At 43.6% G+C, this 21,995-nt stretch overlaps 1 protein-coding gene and 1 pseudogene across 2 annotated transcripts in view; both read left to right on the forward strand.

Moving 5' to 3' along the window:
- Window positions 1-1,737: 1,737 nt before the first annotated feature.
- Window positions 1,738-21,995, forward strand: part of LRIG2 (leucine rich repeats and immunoglobulin like domains 2) — a 45,921-nt gene continuing 25,663 nt past the window's right edge. Inside the window, exons 1-2 of the mRNA XM_081112540.1 lie at window positions 1,738-2,181; window positions 21,543-21,608. Coding sequence (XP_080968666.1) covers window positions 1,946-2,181; window positions 21,543-21,608 — 302 coding nt within the window. The 5' untranslated portion in view covers window positions 1,738-1,945. The remainder of the gene's footprint in view (window positions 2,182-21,542; window positions 21,609-21,995) is intronic.
- On the forward strand, window positions 8,480-9,141 carry LOC308534650 (small ribosomal subunit protein uS2-like; annotated as a pseudogene). Its single transcript has one exon. The product of its transcript is annotated as a small ribosomal subunit protein uS2-like (transcript).

Genomic DNA, 21,995 nt, shown 5'->3' on the forward strand with positions numbered 1-21,995 from the left:
ATACAACAAATAATTATAATAGTAATTACCTACCCATTTTGCTTCAAAGTGACTTAAAAAGAAAATCAAGTGCCTATCTACACTAATAAAAGAGAAACATGGTAATTGGCGTACGACCGCTACCCTTTTCATTGGCTAATAAGCGAGATATGCAAATTAACTGTTAGCCAAGATGGCGGCCGGCAGCCAGGCAGCTTGAAACTAACATGAGGCTTGCTTGCCTCAGTGACGGAGGATCGTTGGAGGAAACCAATGTTCCCCGCCTGCGGCTGCAGGCCTCTGAGCGGGCAGTTTAAGAAACATTGTAACAAATACCGCCGGACTTCAGCCAGCAGATTCGCAACATTGTAAGCAAAGGCCAGAAACCCACTTTCGGCCGCGGAGGCCTAAGAGCTGGAGCCAAGCCTCAAGGTAAAGCTGGCCCAGAATAAAAAAAAAAAAAAAAGGAGCGGTTGGGAACTTCAGTCACTCCCAGCCTGAAAACAGCCCTCAGCCCCTCACCCAGACTGGCCAGGCACCCCAGTGGGGACCCCCACCCTGATCCAGGACACCCTTCAGGGCAAACCAGCCGGCCCCACCCATGCACCAGGCCTCTACCCTATATAGTAAAAGGGTAATATGCCTCCCGGCACCGGGATCAGCGTGACAGGGGGCAGCGCCCAAACCCCCTGATCGCCCTGCGGTTCTGTGTGTGACAGGGGGCGGGGCCCCAACCCCCTGAGCAGCCCTGCTCTGTGCCTGATGGGGGGAGCTCCCCCCCCCCCATGGGCCCTACTCTGTGTGTGATGGGGTAGAGCCATAACCTCCCCATCGGCCCTGCCCTGAGTGTGAGAGTGGCGGCACCCCAACCCCCTGATTGGCCCTGCTCTGTGCGTGACGGGGTGGCACTGCAACCTCCCCATCGATCCTGCCTTGAGTGTGACAGGGGACAGTGCCCCAACCCCCCAATTGGCCCTACCCTGAGCGTGACTGAGGGTGGCATTGCAACCTCCCAATCTGCCCTGCTCTGTGCATGACGGGGCGGCGCCCCAACTCCCCAATCAGCCCTGCTCTGAGCCCGACCAGGGGCTGCACCTAGGGATTGGGCCTGCTCTCTGCCACCCGGGAACAGGCCTAAGCCAGCAGGTCGTTCTCTCCCGAGGGGTCCCAGACTGCGAGAGGGCACAGGCTGGGCTGAGGAACCCCCCCTCCATCCCCCCCGAGTGCACAATTTTTTGTGCACCGGGCCTCTAGTACTTGTATATAAGGATTTCTGGTACCAAAGAATTAACCAATCAGACGCAAGCTTATGCGGGTTGACCAATAAGATGCGACTCTCTTATAAGGTTCAAGCCTGGGCATTCACGCTGGAGCGCTGTTGTTGTGTTGGTTGCTGTCATTTGGCAATCTAAGAGAAAAGAGGTCAGTGCCGCTGGCTAAATAGGTATTCCACGTTTTAAAAATTCTTGTGGCACACGGGTTGAAAACCGCTGCTGTAGCAGATAAACTCCAAGTCGGGACTTCCGACTCCCAGCGCTCCGCTCCTTGCTCCCCCTTAAGGAGCAACTGCGCCCTCCTGCGGAGGAACGGTGCGGGAACCACGGAAGGGCGCCCCACAGTCCCAGACACCGAAAGTCCTCCTTGAGGACCTCCTTGTTTCCGGCCCCGCCCCCTCCACGGAGTCCCGCCTCCGACGCGATCCCTTCCTCCGGCACCGATTGGTCGGCTCCCGTGCGTGAAGACGTTGCGTCGCGGGGCGGGGCGGGGGGGGGAGCGTTGTCTGTAGGGCTGCTGCCGTGTGTCCTGGGTCGCCGCCCCCGCTGCCTCGCTGTGTCCGCCCCTCGCCTGTCTGGAGGATACGGGCGACAGCAGGGCTCGGGGTGGTCGTGCAGCCGACGAACATCTCCGCGAAGCCGTCCTTTGCAACTGGCGGCTCTTCTCGGCCGAGTCCAGGTCGGGGAGGAAAATGGCGCCGGCGCCCCGAGGCGTCCGGGAGGCGCCGCTGCTGCAGTGTCGGTGCGGACCCCTTTGCCGGCTCCTTCTCTTCGCCCAGGCCTTCCTCCTGCTGCCGGCCGCCCGGGCGGGCCTCTGCCCCGCGCCCTGCTCCTGCCGCGGCCCTCTGCTGGACTGCAGTCGCAGGAAACTGCCCGCGCCGAGCTGGAGGGCGCTGTCGAACCCCCTGCCCCCCGACGCCGCCAGCCTGTGAGTAGAGTGGCCGAACGGGGGTGGGGGCGTCTCAGGAGAGGGGCGCTCCCCTTCCAAGGTGGGGAGCAGGCCTGGTCGGAGGGCGCGGTCGGGAGCCCAGGTTCTGAAGAGAAACGCCATTAGGATGCTGTGAACTTTGGGGACGGGGCTCAGAAACCTGCAGCTGAGGTTCTGGAGACTCACGGAGACCCGCGTTCAGGTTCCCGGGGCGCGGGAGGCTGTGGAGCTGCGGCGCGGGTGTTAGGGCGCCGTGGGCCTGGGCACCCGCATTGACTGTGGACGCGGGGGGCGGGCGGCCCGCGCCCACTTGGGGCTGCCTCATCCAGTGTGTGCTCGGCTCGAATGGTCCCGGGCGTGTGGGTTTTATAAACACGACCGCCGAAGACACCGGCTGCCTTTGGTCCCTCGTTCGCATTTTGGCTCCTCCTGTGCTGCAGTTTGGATACGTTACAAGGTTAAAACTAAATGTGGTCGGAGAGCCAGGCCTACCCCGAACAGACAGATACCTTTATTAGTAGCATTCGCGGTCTCATTTAGAAAAGGAGTATTCTTTCCGGAATCATGTTGTGTTTTAATTGTTTTCAGGTGCATGTCTCGTGGCAGAGCATCTAAAAAGCAGCCCTCTTTGTTTATGTGTGAGAAGCAAGTGCAGTGATTGGTTGAATTCTTGTGGCGACTCCCTGCCGAGCGCCGCTGTTGACAGGCCTGTGCAGTGGCACTGACTGGGGAGCTCCTGGGTCCGAGGCAGCCTGGGGCGTGAGGAGCCACAGCCGCTACCAAATGCTGAAGCGATGGGCCCTCTTAGCCTCCAGTGTACAGTTATTTCTCTGCCACTAACGGAGTCGTTCATTTATTAATTGGCGGACTTCCGGTACAGCTGTCTCCAAAAAAGAGTCACGAAAAAGAATAGCTTGAGGTGCAATTAAAATGTGAGGGTCTGTTTGGATTTTCAGTGGAAAGTAGTGTGCAAATTGAAGGTCTCTCTCTCTGCCACGGAGGTTGTTTACACATTCGCAAATAGGTTAGGATAGATACGGGAAAGACAGCTACCTCATAAATTCCTTGAGAAAACGAAGTTATTTAAAAAACCAAATGCTGTAACAGCGTAGGTGTGCAGGATAATAAAATGCTTTCTGTTGCTTTACGATGTGACACCGGTAGCTAGTTTGGTTCTCTTGATGCAAATAAAATTTAAAACCTTATATCAATGTTCAGCATAGTCTTTTTAAACCTAGCACAGCATCTTTGTAATGCAGCAAGTGCCTTTTTCTAAAAAATTCGTGGAACAGCTAACTGATTTTGATAGAATAAATTTGGTGCAGGTTTCAAAACAACACAACTTCATTTAGCTGTAATTGAAATAAATATGCCCCACTTTTTAAGATGAGCCATTGGTAGGTAAACAATAATTAGAAATAGTTTTATGTAAGAAACATGTATTTTGTGTCTAGGTATGATTTTTGTTTAATTGAGATAAATTTCCTAAAGCCAAATGACATTCAAAATTTTTAAATGTTCTAGAATGAAATTGACATTTTTCAGTTGAAATGAAATGCCTTGGAGAGCAATTCTGTTGTAGAAATGTAATTGGAGGGGAGTCTTACAAAAGCAGAACAACTTAACATTTTAAAAGGTGGGCTTGTGCTGTTTTAAACTGAGAAACGTTAACAGTCTTCGTAAGTTGCCTTCAGCTATAAAATCCACCCGATGCACATGGGTTTCTTCATGTAATTTTCAAACACATGCAATGCTTAAATATATTAGTGATTCAAACTCCAATGCTCAAATTTGTGGCCATCATCAAAAAGATCGTGGACAAAATTTATTAATCCTGGTTTTTGAAATATGTCTGCCCCTGGTTCCTGGCACAGAGCTCTTGAAACCCTTGTAATTTCCTAAGCGACAAGAGTACTAGAAGCTTCTTTCTTTTTAATATTTGGTCTTTGAACTTGTTTTCTGACACAAGGCTCTTAAATCCTTTGGAATTTCCTGGGTGATAGGAGTGTCTTTTGATCTAAAGAGACACCTCTTGGTTGGCTCCTGGATAGATAGCTTCAGGATGGGGTCTGGTCACCAGAAAGACCGATCTGTCATAAGCAGCTTGGGACTTTCAGCCCCTCTCTCCTTCATCCTGGAAGGGGAAAAGGGTTGGAGATTGAGTTAATAGTTGAATGTGCCTATGTGATGAAGTCGCCATAAAAATCCCCAAATCTCGCCCTAGCTTGCTTGGCTCATTGGATGGAGCATCAGCCTGCGGACTGAAGGGTCCCAGGTTCTATTCCAGCCAAGGGCACATGCTTGGGTTGTGGGCTCGATCACCAGTAGGGGGCATGCAGGAGGCAGCCAATCAATGATTTTCTCTCATCATTGATGTTTGTATCTCTCCTCCCTTCCTCTCTGAAATCAATAAAGACATATTTTTTTTTTAAATATATTGTATTGATTTTTTACAGAGAGGGAGAGAGAGGGACAGAGAGTGAGAAACATCGATGAGAGAGAAACATCGATCAGCTGCCTCCTGCACATCTCCCACTGGGGATATGCCGGCAACCCAGGTACACGCCCCCGACCGGAATCAAACCCGGGACCCTTCAGTCCACAGGCCGATGCTCTATCCACTGAGCCAAACCGGTTTCGGCAAGACATATTTTTTTTAAAAAAATCTCCAAATCTCGGGTTGGTGAACAGATCTACGTGCCAGGAGGGTGGTGCACCCCACCTCCACAGGGACAGGAGCTCCTTTACTGGACCCCTATAGGTCTCACCCTATGTATCTCTTCACCTGCCGTTTGTGTCCTTTGTCGTATCTTTTATTATATAATAAACCAGTAAATGTACGTGTTTCTCTGAGTTCGTGAGCTATGCAGGTGATTGAATCTAATGACGGGGTCATGGGAACCTCTGATTTGTAGCCAAGTTGGACAGAAATTCTGGGTAACATGGGGTCTTACTACCTGTGATTAGTGCCTGAACTGGGGATGCAGTCTTGTGGGACTGAGCATTTACTCAGTGAGGTCTGCACTAACTGTAGTTAGTGTTGGAATTGCATTGAATTGCAGGACACCTGGCTGGTGTTGGAGAAATGATTGGTGTGGGGAAGAGAAAAAACTCACATCTGGCATCAGAAGTATTATGTGTGTGAGTAAAGGAAGAAACAGGTGATAAACATTTTTTGCTTGATCAAAGTTTAGCCAGGTTCCCGAACCTTCTCGTTGGCCATCTATGCACGTCCTTGTAAAATGCAATTTTAGCAAGAACCCTGCCACGTCAGTTTAGCAAGAAGCCCCTATCCTCGATATTGGATTGGGGTCCTTCCCTATGCCATGTCCCAGGTGATGTCTGATCACTCTCACCTTTTTATTTTATTTTTTAGCAAGAATCTTGTTAGGTCTGTTTAGTTAAAGCCTTCTTACCCCTGATGTTTTCTCTCAGTATTTTTTATCTACTGACCCAACTCTGCTCCTTAGCTTTAAATTCCCATATACACAGGCAGCATTCGGCATTGAGCCCAGTCTCCTACCTACATTAAAAAATTTCATTGCAGTGGTCCCTATGCCTAGCTCTCCATTCCCCAAGGTCTTTCTTACCATGCGTTAACAAGTATCATTGAATATTATTTTCCTTTTAACAGTTGTGTGCCACAATACCCATAGGATCAGATTCATCATTGGACCCCCAGACCTCTCACCCAGGACCCTAAAAGTGCATACCTTTGAAGCCTTTATCTTCCTCCTGACTGATGGATCGGGGATCCATTGGTGAGTCCGACTCCTGAACCATTGCTCCGGACAAACGTCCGTGGAAGCTGGTAAGGACAGATTGGATTCTTAGATTCTGTGTGTACTCCACAACAGCGGTCGCCAACCGGTAGTCTGCGGACCACTGGTGGTCCGTGAGGTCCGAAAGGTTGGCAACCACTGCTCCAGATGATGGGATGAAGTCCTAGATAAACACAGGCTGGGTTAGAGTCCCAAGCAAGCAGCTGTTTGGAAAAAGATGGGTTAGAGTTCTAGGCTTCTTTGTTTGAAAAGTAACAACTGGGCTGGGAGACTCTTCTTACTGGCTCTCTCTCTGGTTGAACCCCTGTTCCACCAACTCTGTCTACCTTCATCTTTGTTGGCATGCTTTTGCTGAGAATAATATGAAACTTCACTGGCCTCTTGGCTGGCTCCTTTAAGACCTCTCCCTTCCCATTGTAGAAGCTGTTCCGTTCTCCTCATACCACCTTCAGTCTTTCCTCTAGTTCCCTTGAGTCCTTTGATATGTCTCCCTCCAAACCCTTTCTCCTCCATCCCTCTGTCCACCAGGCCAGACCTTTTTCCCTGCCCGTCTCTATTGTCACTTAAAATTTGGGCTCCTTGCCCTCCACTGGGGGCTGTCTAGGGACTTAGGGACCCTCAGAAGGCTGAAAAACCTGGAATAAACTGGATGTTTTGGTTAGTTAGATGGGCTTTGGAGACATTCAGACAGCTGCTAGATATCTCCTTGGTCACTCACCTAAAATTTGGTCCACAGCTTTCATTAGATTTCATATCAGGGCACCACTTTGAATAGTCTTCCTTACTGGGTTTTAACAAATGATATTTTTTTCTTTTAATATGGAATTTTTCCTGGACATTTGGTGTCACATAAGTGAGATTTGCTAGAATGACCCTGGCTCATGGAAATGTAGTTTGGGGAAAAAGAAAAAAGGATAAAGGAGTGGGTAATGTGGAACCTTTGATTCCTCGTTGGCCATTTGGTTGCCCATGGTATGGAGCAGTAGCTGTGCTGCTCTTAGGTACTAAAGATAAAAGTCACCAATGGAGATTAGAGATGGATCCAATTACCAGGACATTGGTTCAATCCCTTGGCTATTATCTGTAATAGCTAAAATGAAACTAAAAGAGTGTGCTGAGTCAGACCTTGATCCTAGACCAAACTCAAATTTCAGTGAGTCTGAGCTTTGGCCACTAACCCCAAGGGAAAAATTAGGTAAGGACAACAGAAAGTACCTCTAGACTTCTGGTCACTAAGAAGGCACTTGGTGTGAGGTAAGGGCAAAACCAAGATACTATTTGAAACCAGGAAGTATAGTGTGAAGTTGTTTCATATTGTGGGTCAGTAATAGCTTTCTGAAGAACATCCTTTAGTAAGATGTTCTGTGAGAGTGATTAATTTAGGAGCAGTATCTGGTTTTAAATGCCACAATGGGGGAAAGAGCTCGTTATGGAACAATCACAGATGGCTATATGTGATCCAGACACAAAGCAGGTCATTCCCAAGGGAACAGCCAGCCTGGTGGACTGCGTAAAAGCCACTGTAAGATCTCTTTACCCTGAGAAAGGGGACTAACTGCCCATTTCCTCCATAAATGTCAAGTGGAACACCCCAGATGAAGTAGATAATGTTTTCTGTATAAACCTTGTGGGATTATCTTTATGATAATCCCATAGGCACTTGCTGAATGTGCCTGTTACTGAGTTCATGGTAAATGCTATGGTTAAGGGGGACTCTTTTACATGGACATTCCATGTAAAAGAGTCCCAACTGCTGTAAAACCAAGGGATAGTTGGGGAAGCCTTGTGAATTTGCTCTCTCAGCTTTGCTTCTGGGTTTCATAGATGCTAATAAAAATATTAGGTTAATTAATAAGAGAATGAAGAAAAGCAAAGGACAGAGTCAGTAGACTGGTCTTAGCAAGGCAGAAAGGTTTAAATGGTTATTAAGAAAGAAGGTGAGCCCATCCAGTGTGGATCAGTGATGGAGCGTCCACCCGTGAACCAGGAGGTCAGGGTTCGATTTGCAGTTAGGGCATATGCCTGGGTTTTAGGCTCTATCTCTAGTAGTAGCAGCTGATTGATGATTCTCTCTCATCATTGATGTTTCTCGCTTTCCCTCTCTCTCTTCCTTAAAAGCCATGGTGGGCACTAGCCGGTGTGGCTTGCTTGGTTGGGCGTCATCCTGTGCACCAAAAGGTGGCCGGTTCAATTCCTAGTCAGGGCACATGCCCGGTTGCTTGTAGGTTTGATCCCCTGGAGGGGCATGTAGGAGGCAACTGACTGATGTGCAGCCTCACATCGATGTTTCTCTTTCTCCCTTCCTCTCTGTCTAAAAATCAATAAAAATAGTTTTAAAAATGCTTTTTGTGCTACCCAGGGAAGGGCCCATTTGGCTTTGGTCTTGGTTCCCAGGTAACTTAAAGGGAAATTTCACAATGCTCAGACCCCTTAATGTCCTGCAAATGAAAGAAGAGGCTGTCCTCAAATTGCTTGCAGCAGGAACCCACTTTGGTGGCACCGACCTTGAGTTCAACATGGAACAGTACATCCACAAAGGAAGAGTGATGGCATCTGCATCATAAATCTGAAGGGAACCTGGGAGAAGCTTCTGCTGTCAACTGCTGGTGCCACTGTTGCCATTGAAAACTTCGCTGATGTCAGTGTCATATGGTCCAGGAATACTGGTCCGTGAACTGCGCTGAAGTTTGCTGCTGCCACTGGAGCCGCTCCTCTTGCCGGCCACTTCACTCCTGGAGCCTTCACCAGCCAGATCCAGGGAGCCTTCGGAAGCTGAGACTTCTGGTTGTTACTGATCCCAGGGCTGACACCAGCCTCTCACAGAGGCGTCTTATGTTAACTTGCCCACCATTGGTCTGTGTAACAGACTCTCCTCTGCACTGAAGGACATTGCAACACACGGGGGCTCCCTCAGTGGGTCTGATGTGGTGGATGCTGCCCTAGGAAGTACTGCACATGCATGGCACCGTCTGTGAACACCCGGGGAAGTCATGCCTCATCTTGACCTTTACAGAGATCGTGAAGAGATTGAAAGGCTGTGACCAAGGAGGAATTTCAGGGTGAATGGATGGCTCCAGCTCCCGAGTTCACTGCTGCTCAGCCTGAGGTTGCAGATGGAGGTCACAGACCGGTGAAGGTGTGCAGCTTCCTGCTGAAGAAGCGTTCAGCCTGCCACTGAGGACTTGTCGGCAGCCCCCATGCTTAGGCCACCATTTGGGTAGGAATAGCCACTGAGTGTCTTAAGCTGTTCTCCCGTGGCCTCGTAACAGAATGGAAATAAAATTAATAGCAAATAAACAGTTTCTAAAAAAAGAAAAATGGGGTGAATAAAGCAGACATTGAGAGGGTAAAAACAAAGGTTTTCATATAAGACTACCTAAGTTTGAGCAGGCCAAGCGGCTCTCCAACATTACAGAGCCCCGGATAAGTCTGCTTTGTTTACTTCAGTTTGGAGAAATTTAAAAACCCAAAGGCAGAGGTTACCATGAGAAACCTGACCAGCAATTTCTTGAGGCATTGGTAAGGCAGATTAAATTAGATAAAAATTGACTAAAGGGCCAGGGTCCCTTGGTTCAGCTCATGAGGGTGGTGATGGTGGTGGTGGGGATCCAAAGCTTCTTGCACAAGAGTGGGTACAATGGTCAGGAATTGGAGACGTTTTCAGGATTCCTTAATATGGGAACCTCTTATACCATGGTACCAAACCCATTGGTGAAACCATGATGTAATTGAGAGAACATTATGAAAGTTGGAATGTTTAATTTATATGTATATATACATACATATAAATTAAACATTCCAACTTTCATAATATATTATTGCTATCAGGAAGGGAGAGGGAGAGAGACAGAAACATCAATGATGAGAAAGAATCATTGATTGGCTGCCTCTCGTATGCCCCACACTGGGGATCGAGCCTGCTACCTGGGCATGTGCACTAATTGGGAATCAAACCGTGACTTCCTGGTTCATAGGTCAACTCTCAACCACTGAGCCATGCCAGCTGGGCAAAAGTTGGAATGTAAATAGACTTTATTTAAAGAAGTTATGTCTCCTTTATCTGAATATATTGTGGGAATGGACATTAAGTCTGGCTGGGGAACATTATCCTTACCTGGTATTGTAAAACTAAAGCCTGTTAATAATGTCCTAAAGGAGGTTGCAGTGCGGAATGTAAGGTACAAGTTTGTAGGAGAAGTGGTTATGGAGATGGACACTGTCTGACTGGGGAATGTTTTCTCTACTCAATATTGTAAAATAGAAGGTATGTAAATCTACTCTTCAGGCAATATTGGTTGGACATTCTAAATGGGAACCAGTAAGATTGCTCCAGCCTACACAGTGTAGAGTAGAAACTGGAGTGCTGGTATGGACAAATTCTCTGTGGGATAACTCTATGCATACGGTAGGCTGGGCTTATGGCAAAAGCCTGTGAGTGCCTGTTGGCAACGACTCCTAGGACTTTGAACTAGAGCATTTCCATTTGAAGGGCAGTTATTGGCTTGCTATTGGACATTAATTGAAACCACCATCGTGACTAAAAGTCATAAAATAATCTTGAAACCTGAAATACTCATGACGTCTTGCATAATGTCCGATAACACTCCAGTAGGGAGGACAGTGCCCAGGAATTTCCATAATAAAACGGAAGTGGTTTATGCAGGATCATGCCACCTGGGGAACGAAAGGAGGAGATGCTCACAAGCAGAGAGCCTCTTCCCCTCTACTGACTTTGGAACTGTGTGAGGAGCTGCTAGATGCCATCGTCCCTTGGGCCAGTGACCAACAAGGAGCTGCTTGGTTTGTGGATGGCAGTTCCAAGATGACTAGACAACATCCTGTTTGAAGGGAGAGGGAGAGAGAAACATCCATGTGAAAGAGAGACATCCCTTGGCTGCCTCCTGCACACCACCTACTGGGGATCGAGCCTCCTCCTGAGCACGCTTCCTGACTGGGAATTGAATCGGTGACCTTTTGGTGCATGGAACAAGGCTCAGCCAACTGAGCCACACCCACCAGGGCAGTGTTTGGGTTTTTACTGACTCATGGACAATGGCCAGTGGTCCGAGTATATGGTCAGGCAGAAAAGCAATGAAAACCTGGCTTATTAAAGGGCTGCCCATATGGAACACAGATAGTCCTGTGGAAATCACTGTGAGACTTTGAGGGGTGCATTAAAGTAGGACATGTTGGTTACCATCAGACCCTTTCCAGGTTCAGAAGATGATTGGATTCAACAAGTAAATATCCCTGTGTGCTTGCTTGAGATGGCCACCTGGGTCTGTGAAATGGGTGGATATGGAGGCACTGCAGCAGGGCAAGATGGGCCGCATCTGCATGTGTTCCTCTTGCACCCTTTGAACTCAAAATGCCAGTAAGCTCTCTTCTGTCTGCTGGAGAAAGATACACCGCAGATGGCTATGTGGCACATTCCTGGGTGTGAAGGCCCTGAACGTAGCTGGCATGTGATACTGATATAGCCCTAGGCGGCTACAAATGGGTCCTGGCAGGAATAGTTACTGACTGTGGACTGTCTTTGCTTGTCTGATGGTAGATGCAAATGCTCAGAGTGCTATAAAAGAACCAGAACAGAAGATAATTGTACCAATTTGGATGGCTGACCATCATTTATGCTGACCAGGGAATACACTTTACAGCCCATAATGCTCAGTAGTGGGCAGACAGGTATCCTCCTTAGAGTATAGTAAGTCCTCAATGTCATCGATAGGTTCTTGGAACGTGGTGAAGTAACACATGATAAAACCAATTTTACTGTAGGCTAATTGATGTAAATGGCACTTCATCAATGCTATAAAGAAATGATGTTTTTTGAGGACCTGCTGTACTAATTTTTTTTTTAATTTAAATACATGTTTTTATTAATTTTGTAGAGGGAGAAAATGAGAGGGATAGAGAGAGAGAAACATCGATGAAAGAGAAGCATCATCAATTGGCTGCCTCTGCACACCCTCTACTGGGGATCAGGCAGCAACCCAGGCATGTGCTTTGACCGGGAATCTAACAGGCGACCTCTTGGTTTATGGGTCGACGCTCAACCACTGAGCCACACTGGCCAAGCTGCAAAAGTGTATTCCCTGGTCTGCATAAATGATGGTCAGTTTGATAGAGAATTGGACTGGGCAGTTAAAACATTGGTTGTCCTAAGGGAAGAGATAGATATGGGAAGGACTGGCTTACATACCTTCCTGTTAGTGTGCTCACATTCATCATCAGGTGGTCTAAAGAAGTGACCCCACTAGAGACCTCTTTTTCTGGTGGATATGGGGAAGAGGGAGTGAGGAAGGATGCTGGAATGACGATGCAGTTCTTACCTAGGGAGGAATATCCTGGCATAATGACTACTTTTTTCTTCTCCGTACACCTCAACTGTTTTTCCCCTACTTGTTGAAGTGGTTATAGCATTATGGCTGCAAATACAGGTGTCGGAAACAGTAATGATACCTAAGCAAGAAACTATATATATATTTTTTATTTTTTTAATATATTTTTATTGATTTCAGAGAGGAAAGGAGAGGGAGAGAGAGAAACATCAATGATGAGAGAGAATCATTGGCTGCCTCCTGCACGCCCCACACTGGGGATCGAGCCCACAACCCAGGCATGTGCCCTTGACCGGAATCGAACCTGGGACCCTTCAGTCCGTAGGCCGACGCTCTAGCCATCGAGCCAAACCAGCTAGGGCAAGAAACTATATTTTTAAACTTTGGGTCAGAATTCCTAAATGCCTAATGGAGTAGATTGTGCCTGCACCCCATCTACCAAAATTGAGGTTAATAATGAATACCAATATATTGCCTGGTAGTAAAAAGAGCTCAGTAGTTCTGAACCTCTGTAACCTTACACTAACTGAATAGAGTGAATTGAGGGGGAGATACTTGCTATTGGTATTGCTGTTTGTAATCTAGACCAGCACCTGTACCTGATGTCCTATCCAAAGGTGGAAGAGTTTGGGTGTAAATGCAGAGAAGGAGCAATAGCAGCTGAGGGTAAAGGAATGGGTAAATGGTTTTGTAATGAGGGAAATTCAATACTAATCCCTCGAGAGAGGCTCGGAGTAAGAGACGGTATTGTCTGTTAATTCAGTTATACCAGTTGACTGAAAGGGTGAAACCATGTGTTTGCTTAGACCACTACTGCTTTGGAACTTGACAAGATTGAGTAGAAGGAAGCCTGCAAACCTGAGTGGCCTTGCCTGTATATTGTTTTGCTGTAAGGGGGTGTATGGCCACATACCAAGAGAGGGTGCACTGTGGTTTCTGCCCCGGGTTCCTGGCACAGAGCTCCTGAAAGCCTTCTAATGTCCTAAGTGATAAGAGCACTATAGGAGCATCTTTTCTAATATTTGGTCTTTGAAATTTTTCTTTAATTGCTTCAAACCACAAGGTGGTGAACTGAAAATGAGTCCTTTAAAAAAAGATACAGATTAAATTTTCCTTCCACTTAAGGTCCCTCATGTTTACCTCAGTTGTTGGTACCTACTTTATTTTCCATTTCCTCCTTTCATTTGTGTCATATTTTCACCATACTTCTTACAGAGACGTGAGATTGGCCATGGGGCTGAGCATACTAGTACAGTGGGTTAGAATCCGATTCACTCTGCTCAGCATGGGGTAGGCCTCTTCTCTCTTGGCCTCTAGGCCTCCATAAGCAGAAATCAAGAGAAACTTCTTGCTTTGGATAACGCCACCCTGTTCCAAGTCTGTACTCCAGAGTAAAGAACCGTGCTTATTCCTGGAAAGATTCCTCACCCCCTCTTTGCTCTTAACCCTCAGATGCTCAGTACCAACCAGTATCTGCCATGGGACTATGGGCACCGGTCTCATTATGCCCTCTGTTCTTCTCTAACAGGCTCCCCAAGAATCTCAGGACCTGCCGGTTACCTGTCTCTCCCAGAGAAATCCCCGGCCCTCTTTGTGGCTTTATTTTTGTCATTAGAAGGCATCATCTTTTGATACGCTACATATTTTACTTTGTCTTCTTTTCAGTAGATTATAATATAGCTTAAAAGCATGGATTTTTGTATGTTTATTCATTGCTGTAGATCAGCTATTCTCAACCGGTGTGCCCCAAGAATTTCTAAAACATGAAATACCTGACTATTTAGCCAGGGGCACTGACCTCGTTTCCCTTAGATTGTCAAATAAAAAAATGACAACAATCAACACAATAGCTGTCTAGTGTGAATGAACCAAAATTATGCTTTTGTTTTGGTCAGATCGGCAAAAAATACAACATATTTTTTGGTGTGATGCAGAATTTTAGTAATTAGTTAATGTGTGCCATGAGATGAAAAAGGTTGAAAATCGCTGCTGTATATGAATGGTGACCAGCAGTAGATACTAAAAAATATTAGTTGAATGAATGCAGTAAATTAACTACAGAAAGTGTGTGGCTATGTCTTTTGAGGGAAATGAGGAGAAACTCTCAAAGCAATTAAAGCAGTTCTTTCTCATTTGCTTCTCTAATATATATTTTTTAAACTTAAAAAAATGTTTTATTGATTTTTAGAGAGAGGAAGGAAGAGGGATAGATTCAAACATCAATGAGAGAGGAACATCATCCATCGGTTGCCTCCTGCACAACCCCTGTTGAGGATTGAGCTGACAATCCTGGCATGTGCCCTGACCGGGAACTGACAGCTTCTTGGTTCTGGGGTTGATGCTTAACCCGGATGGGCTCTCATATCTTATTAAGTGATTTCTTTTTTTTTTAGGGTACCTCATTCTCTGTAGTAAACATTGTGAATGAACTGAGCATTATCTTAGGTAATTATTTGTATTTTAAGATCATCTTTTTTTTTCTTTATTGATTAAGGTATTACCTATGTGTCCTTATCCTCCCTATTGCCCCCCCACCCCCACCCCACTCATGCCCTCACCCCCCTGGTGTCTGTGTCCATTGGTTAGGCTTATATGCATGCATACAAGTCCTTTGGTTGATTTCTTCCCCCATCTTTCTTTTTTTTTCTAAAAAATATATTTTTCATTGATTTTTTACAGAGAGGAAGGGAGAGAGAGATAGAGAGTTAGAAACATCGATGAGAGAGAAACATCGATCAGCTGCCTCCTGCACATCTCCCACCGGGGATGTGCCCACAACCCAGGTACATGCCCTTGACCGGAATCGAACCCGGGACCCTTCAATCCGCAGGCCGACGCTCTATCCACTAAGCTAAACCGGTTTTGGCCCATCTTTCTTTTTAAAATATATTTTTATTGATATCAGAGAGGAAGGGAGAGGGAGAGATAGAAACATTGATCGGCTGCCTCCCACACGCCCCCTATTGGGGATCGAGGCCACAACCCGGGCATGTTCCCTTAACTGGAATCAAACCTGGGACCCTTCAGTCTGGAGGCTCTATCCACTGAGCCAAACCAGCTAGGGCTATTTTAAGATCATCTTTAAAAATTTCTCGAAATATGGGCACATTAAGTTACTTACTCTAGTTCCCATCTCACACTATCTGGAATGTTTTGTCTAATTGCACCAAAATTCACAAAAACTTTTGCATGCACAAATAATTTTTCATTATTCTGATCATCTTTGTTTTTTTGCTTTTGTTTTTTAAAATATACTTTTATTGATTTCAGAGAGGAAGGGAGAGCGAGATAGAAACATCGATGATGAGCCAGTCAATGAAGGAAAAATACCACATGATCTCACTCATTCATGGATAATAGAGACCATTATAAACTTTTGAACAATAATAGATACAGAGGCAGAGCTGCCTCAAACAGATTGTCAAACTGCAGCGGGAAGGCCGGGGAGGGTTGGGGGGCAGGAGGTAGGGGGGTAAGAGATCAACTAAAGGACTTGTATGCATGCATATAAGCATAACCAATGGACATAAGACACTGGGGGATAGGGGAGGCTAGGGGACTGTCTAGGGCGGGGGGATAAAATGGACACATATGTAATACCCTTTGTAATACTTTAAGCAATAAAAAAAAAAAAAGAAACATCGATGATGAGATAGAATCATTAATCACTGCCTCCTACACGCCCCCAGGGCATGTGCCCTTGACTGCAATCAAATCCGGGGCCCTTCAGTCCACAGGCCAGTGCTCTGTACACTGAGCCAAACCAGCTAGGGCTGATCATCTTTGTTTTTAACAGGACTTTGCAGCATCTATTAGGTATTTACCAAGTATTATTGAATAATCAGTTGACTTCAGAGTGTCATTATGGCTTAGAGCTGTAGTTTGAGGAGTTTTTAATAGTCTACAACTTCGTTCCAGCCTGTATACCAGACATGCATTTCTAAAGTTGGGATACTTCAAAGGCACTGTGGATGGCTTTCACATACCCATCTTTCTAAGCACTAGCAGAAACACCAGTTTTCTTTAAAATAGACAGACCTACTGGTAAATGTCTAAAGCACATTTGGGGGGAAGGGAGATGCACTACCGTGTTTGCAGGATCTAATGTCTATTGTGCTGGGCTTGTATACTATTCTAATAAACTGTTTCACTTCCAATAATCATTTCAAAGCATGTACAATGTGCTTTTCTTTCATTGCATTAAAGATGTTAATATATTTCTTTATCCTGGCCTGTCTGGGGAAATGGTAAACAGAAGAAGTAAGCTCATGAAATTGGAATCCAGAAGCAATATTTAGCTTACTACTTTTATTGTAGAGGAGTAGTTCCAGTCAATTAAGATTTTACCTTTGGAAGTGGATTATGGCTGCATGTACAATAGATAAATACTCAGAAAACGTGATTGTATTGGGCCATAATCCTATTTCAAATCTAGTATTATACAATAACTTACTATTTACACACTGACCTGTATGCTAAGCATTTTGCTTATACCTTTTAATTTTCTAAGCTATCCAGTGAGGTTTGCTATTCTCTTTTAACAGTAGAGGAGACTGAAGTTTAGAGAGGTTAAGTGACTTGCCCAAGGTCCCAGAATTGGGCATGCAAAACTCTATTCTTAAATGTAATTGTAGAATTTATATTTCCTGTTTTGTGGTTGTATATTTTCAATCATTGAGAACTCAGGAAAGATAATGGAAGAAAATAAACCATGCCTCTTATTCTTGAAATGAATGCTCTCATCTTCCTACCACCTTCAACTTTTTGGATTCATGGAAGTGTTATACAGTGTATTACAAATAAATAGTACAGATGAAGGGTAGAAAGTTTAATTTGGAATAGCATTATGCTTTAATAAAATCTTATTTATCCTAAATATATTTACTTAATGTTTCCAGCCATCTCTACTTCACCCAAAAAACAAGTATGTTTCCAGGAAGCATTTATTCATAAATGAGCCTCTCAGACTCAGATTTCATTTACTCCTATTTCAACAGGCACTGGGGTTTCCTAGCTATGACAATTGATTAGAAGTAACAAATCTAGGACAATACCAAGCAGCGCTGTTACAGATAGAAGGGCTGACTTTTGGTATAAAGCGCTTAGTGGTAAAGAAAAAGCAACCCTAAAAGACAATTTTAAGAGTTGTTTTGCAATCCTTATCTTCAGTGCACTCCAAGAGTAGTACTCATGATCATCAGCCGATTAAATCACAGTACTGTAATTGATCAGAGTGATAATCCTGAGTATTTCTTTTGAAAGTAAATTATGCTAGATAGACTCTAATGAGATGGGTTTTCATTTACAAAAGAAGGCAAATTATGCTGGATAAATGCATGAAGCATTATCATACTCAGTTGGGTACAATATGTCCTTATCTTTTAACTTTACAAAGGGCTCCTTTAAAGAAGTTTTGCTATTGTTGAAGTTCACAGTTTGGCCTATCAGTGCTGCAGATGACTCAGAAGTGTATCGTGGACTGGGGAGAAGAAAACCCCTACATCTCCTTGCTGCTGGATTTTGCAATTAGCTTGCAGAATGATTCTCCTCAGACTGTGGGGATTGCTCTGTACATCCTATAAATTATTTACACCCTGATGGTACTAAATGACTACATTAATGGCACCTCTGGCTCCACATGATATCAAGAACCTTAATAATTCATCATTTATTACAGATACATCCCTGTAGGTTAACATGAGTGGGAGCTGAGTTTACAACACTGAGATAAGGCCTTCTCTGAAACTTACTTTCCAAACATGATATCCATAAATATTTAGTCGTATTTAAAAATAAGGGAGACTATTGACTCTTACACAGCTTTAGACTCTTTAGGTGATTTAAAAAATATATATATATTGTTGATTTCAGAGAGGAAGGGAGAAGGGGGGCGGGGAGAGAGAGAGAAACATCAATGATGAGAATCATTGATTGGCTGCCTTCTGCATGCCCCCTACCAGAGATCGAGCCTATAGTCCGCGTACGTGCCCTTGACCAGAATCGAACCTGGGACCCATCAGTCTGCAGGCTGGCGCTCTATCCACTGAGCAAAACCAGCTAGGGCTCTTTAGGTGATGTTTATCAAGCATAGATTACTTCAAGTTTTTTAGTATATTTTAGGGATATGTCAAAGGGGAAAAAAATCTTTGAAAGACAGTTTTCCATTTCAGGACTCTTGCTTTAAAAACAAACAGGCAAACTAGCATTAAATTATCCAAAGTAAATGGAATTAATGATTGGCCACTGGGAAGAATAGTGAGAGACTTTTAAAAAATTACCTAAATTCTTTTCTCTCTTTATTTTTTTCAAAATTATCCAAATTCTTAATCTAAGAGTTTTATATCTGATATTTGAAGTCTTTGAATCAGTCTTCTTCAGCCTTTTGGGAGTACTTTTAAAAAAAGAAATAGGACCCAGTGCACCAAGGTTGCAGGTTTGATCTCTTTCTGGTCAGGGCATATTCAAGAAGCAGCCAATGAATGCATGAATAAGCAGAACAACAGATTGATGTTTCTCTTTCCCTCTCTCCCCCTCCCCCCCTCCTCCCCCTCCCTCTTCGTCTCCCCACTCCTCTCCTTCCCTCTCTCACCCATTTCTCCCTCTCACTTCTTCTCTCAAATCAATCAGTAAATAAAATTTATTAAAAAAAATAGAAAGAAAAAGAAATAGGAAAGGCATGCCATAGAGAGCAGGAGTGTGTTTGTACACTCATATATGCACATGTCATATAATTAAATTCCAGGGTGAAATTTAGCTATAAAAGAAAGTTAATCACGTTTCCAGTGAAGGGTAATAGTGGAGTTGATGTCCAATTTATGTTTACAATTTTGGAGTGACAACACTTCTTAGTACTATAAATACTGCTTTCAAAAAAGTCATAAAGGTTAGTAACACTGACAGTGTTTGTAATCCTAGCACTTCGCACAGTGCCTGGCACATGGGTCAGTACAAGCTTACATACATACAGGATGCTGAAATCACCCCATATAATTCTAGTTAGAAATCTGGTGTTTTGATAAGTTAAACAGCTACACCGATTTATACTAGTTGCTTTCTACGATAATACTACTTTGGGAGTATATTCCTGTTCACTTGTAGTGTTTTTTTAATTGATGTAATGTGGATCGTTGCAGAAGGGTCCAGAGAACCTCATTGTATGGGGTTCTGACCTATGAAGCATGTATTTTTAAGACAACATTGTTCTGTAGAGAGGCTCCAAAGAGTTTCAGGTATCCTTTGGGTTCCATTGAAATGCCTTAGGAGTTCATTAAAGAGACTGAGAAAATTGCTCTTCCCCCAGTAGAGACTGGACGGTTTTTGCTGATACTAAATTCAAAGTGGTTTATACCATGTTGAGTTTACCAACTTTATACCAAGTTGAGTTTTAATTTGATTGCTTTCTATTTCTGTAATAATGGTTTTCTTTAAAACTGATTATGTAGTCATCCTTGACGTCCAGGTGTCATTGATGGGTACAGTCAAGAGTTACACTGCCCGGGAGATTAGAGTTTAGAAAGACATTAGAAGCACTGTCATTAAAATGACAGCCCTTAATCTGTAAAAGAAAAAAAATTAAATTTCAGCAAGCATGTGATGTAAAATTAAGTCATAGTATGCTAGTCTTCTATACAGATAATATTAGTTCTGTTTACCAGACCAGCCACCTTGTAGCAGAATATGGAATATCTAACTTAAATTAGAACAGTTGTATTTCTCCTTCAGCTGAAACATTGTAATAAATAAACATCTTTCAATTGTATGAAATTGTGTTTGTTGTTTAGTAGCAAGTATGATTTGGATCAAGTTTCTGAATATAAGATTTTTATGTGGGACGAATTCATATATTTTTCCCTTATATTTCTCAACACTCATCTCCATTCATGAGTGTTTTTCAGCTGATACCTGGTGCCAGATATCTTGGAATAAAGGTTTTAGAACAGTTGTAGAAAAGTGATGGTTTGATCTATTCTTAGTTATGTTATGGTGTAAGTTAAGCTCTTAAATGAAGGTGACTGGTTTTATAGATGGGCAGACATGAATCTAGCGGAGAACAAATTATTCTGTGATAAAGACTTGTTCAAACCTGCATGCATCTGTCAACTGCCTGGGTGGCAGAGCGAGATAAAGTGATCTGTAATGTTTCTCTGGTGTGCCGCTATTACTAGCCATATTGTAATATGTAATGAATCTCTTGGGCAGACAGCTTGTGTGGGCTGGATTCCACCTCAGTCTTGTAAAGATGCCTGGAAGCATCAAGGCGAATTTTTTAAAGCCTATTTAAATATTTAGACTAATGGTTAATTTTAGTGAAATCTCTGCTATATTTAATAAACTATTTGCTAGAAATGAGATTTCAAGTTTATGGCTTCCTCACTTATCTGCTCTGTGACCTTGGATTGACAAATTATTAATCTCTGCCCATTCTGTACCAGGAAGGGAAGATTATAAGAGTATTTGCCTCATAAAGTTGTTGTGTGGAATTAGGCAGTTCATACGTATAAAGTGTATGGAAGAGTGAGTGTCTGGCACTTAAACATTAGCTGCCGCCACTGCCATCATCATCTACATAATTGGGAGTGAGATAAATTTACCTTCCCTGAAGCTAGATTGTTTTTTTGTTTTTTTTAAAGGAAGACCACATCTCTATCAAGGATGTGGTCAACCCCAATTCTAATATAGAAGCTCACTGTCTTGACTTGTGAAGTCTACAAGTTTATCTTCAGCTGAAGTGTGATATAGTATAGTACAGTGTTATATATTATACTATATATTATGTAAATATTACTTTAAAAAGTACATATTACTTTATATTATATCACTTTAAAAAGTATATACTTATTTGAAAAGTAAAGTATATTATAATAAAGTATACTATCACTAAAATGGATGAAGGAATTTATAACATTCTGTGAAATGATCTACAAAATGTATTGTTAAGAGAAAAGAGCAAGGGCAAAGTAGGGTGCAAATTATTCTTCCACTTACGTAAAAATTTTCTCATACATGCATAAATGTCCGTCAGGTTACACAGAAATGTGATATTTTCATTTGTTGATGATGGGGAGGGAAATTGGATGGCTGGAGATAAGGTAAATTTTTATTCATCCTTTATAAACATTCTTTTTGTCTTTCCTACCCAAATTTACATTTGATAGGGCTTTTAGATTCCTATTTTAGTTTTTTTCTTTAAGTTTGCTTTCCAACACTAACTTAAGAATTTTTTTTTGTCCTCTATTAGGGATTTGAGTCATAATCGGTTGTCTAACTGGAGCGTCAGCTTGGAATCTCAGACATTACAAGAAGTGTAAGTTATTTTACTTAAATTTACATGAAATTCGAGGTGATTTAGAAATGCTGTCAAAAATTTGAAGGAAAAACATTTACATTAAAAGACATTGTTTAAAAATATAAACTGACATCTTTAGCTTTATTGTCACAAACTCTCGGCATTGTGCCATTGGGTTTGGGTAGGGATCACCAACCCTAAATTGCAAACTGTAGAAACAGTCTTCCTTGGGGCCAAAAGTAAGATTTTTCCTCTTTTGAGAGTAAATATGCTGGGTTTGTTTTTTGCCATTAAAACTCTCTGTTGTATAAACTCTTTTTTATGTCTTTTTTGTCTTGTTTTAATAGTTTATTGATTTTTAGAGAGAGAGGAAGGGAGAGAGAGAAACATCAATGTGAGAGCGGA

This window comes from Myotis nattereri (assembly GCF_964212035.1).
Source record: "Myotis nattereri genome assembly, chromosome: 18".
Classification (NCBI taxonomy): domain Eukaryota; kingdom Metazoa; phylum Chordata; class Mammalia; order Chiroptera; family Vespertilionidae; genus Myotis; species Myotis nattereri.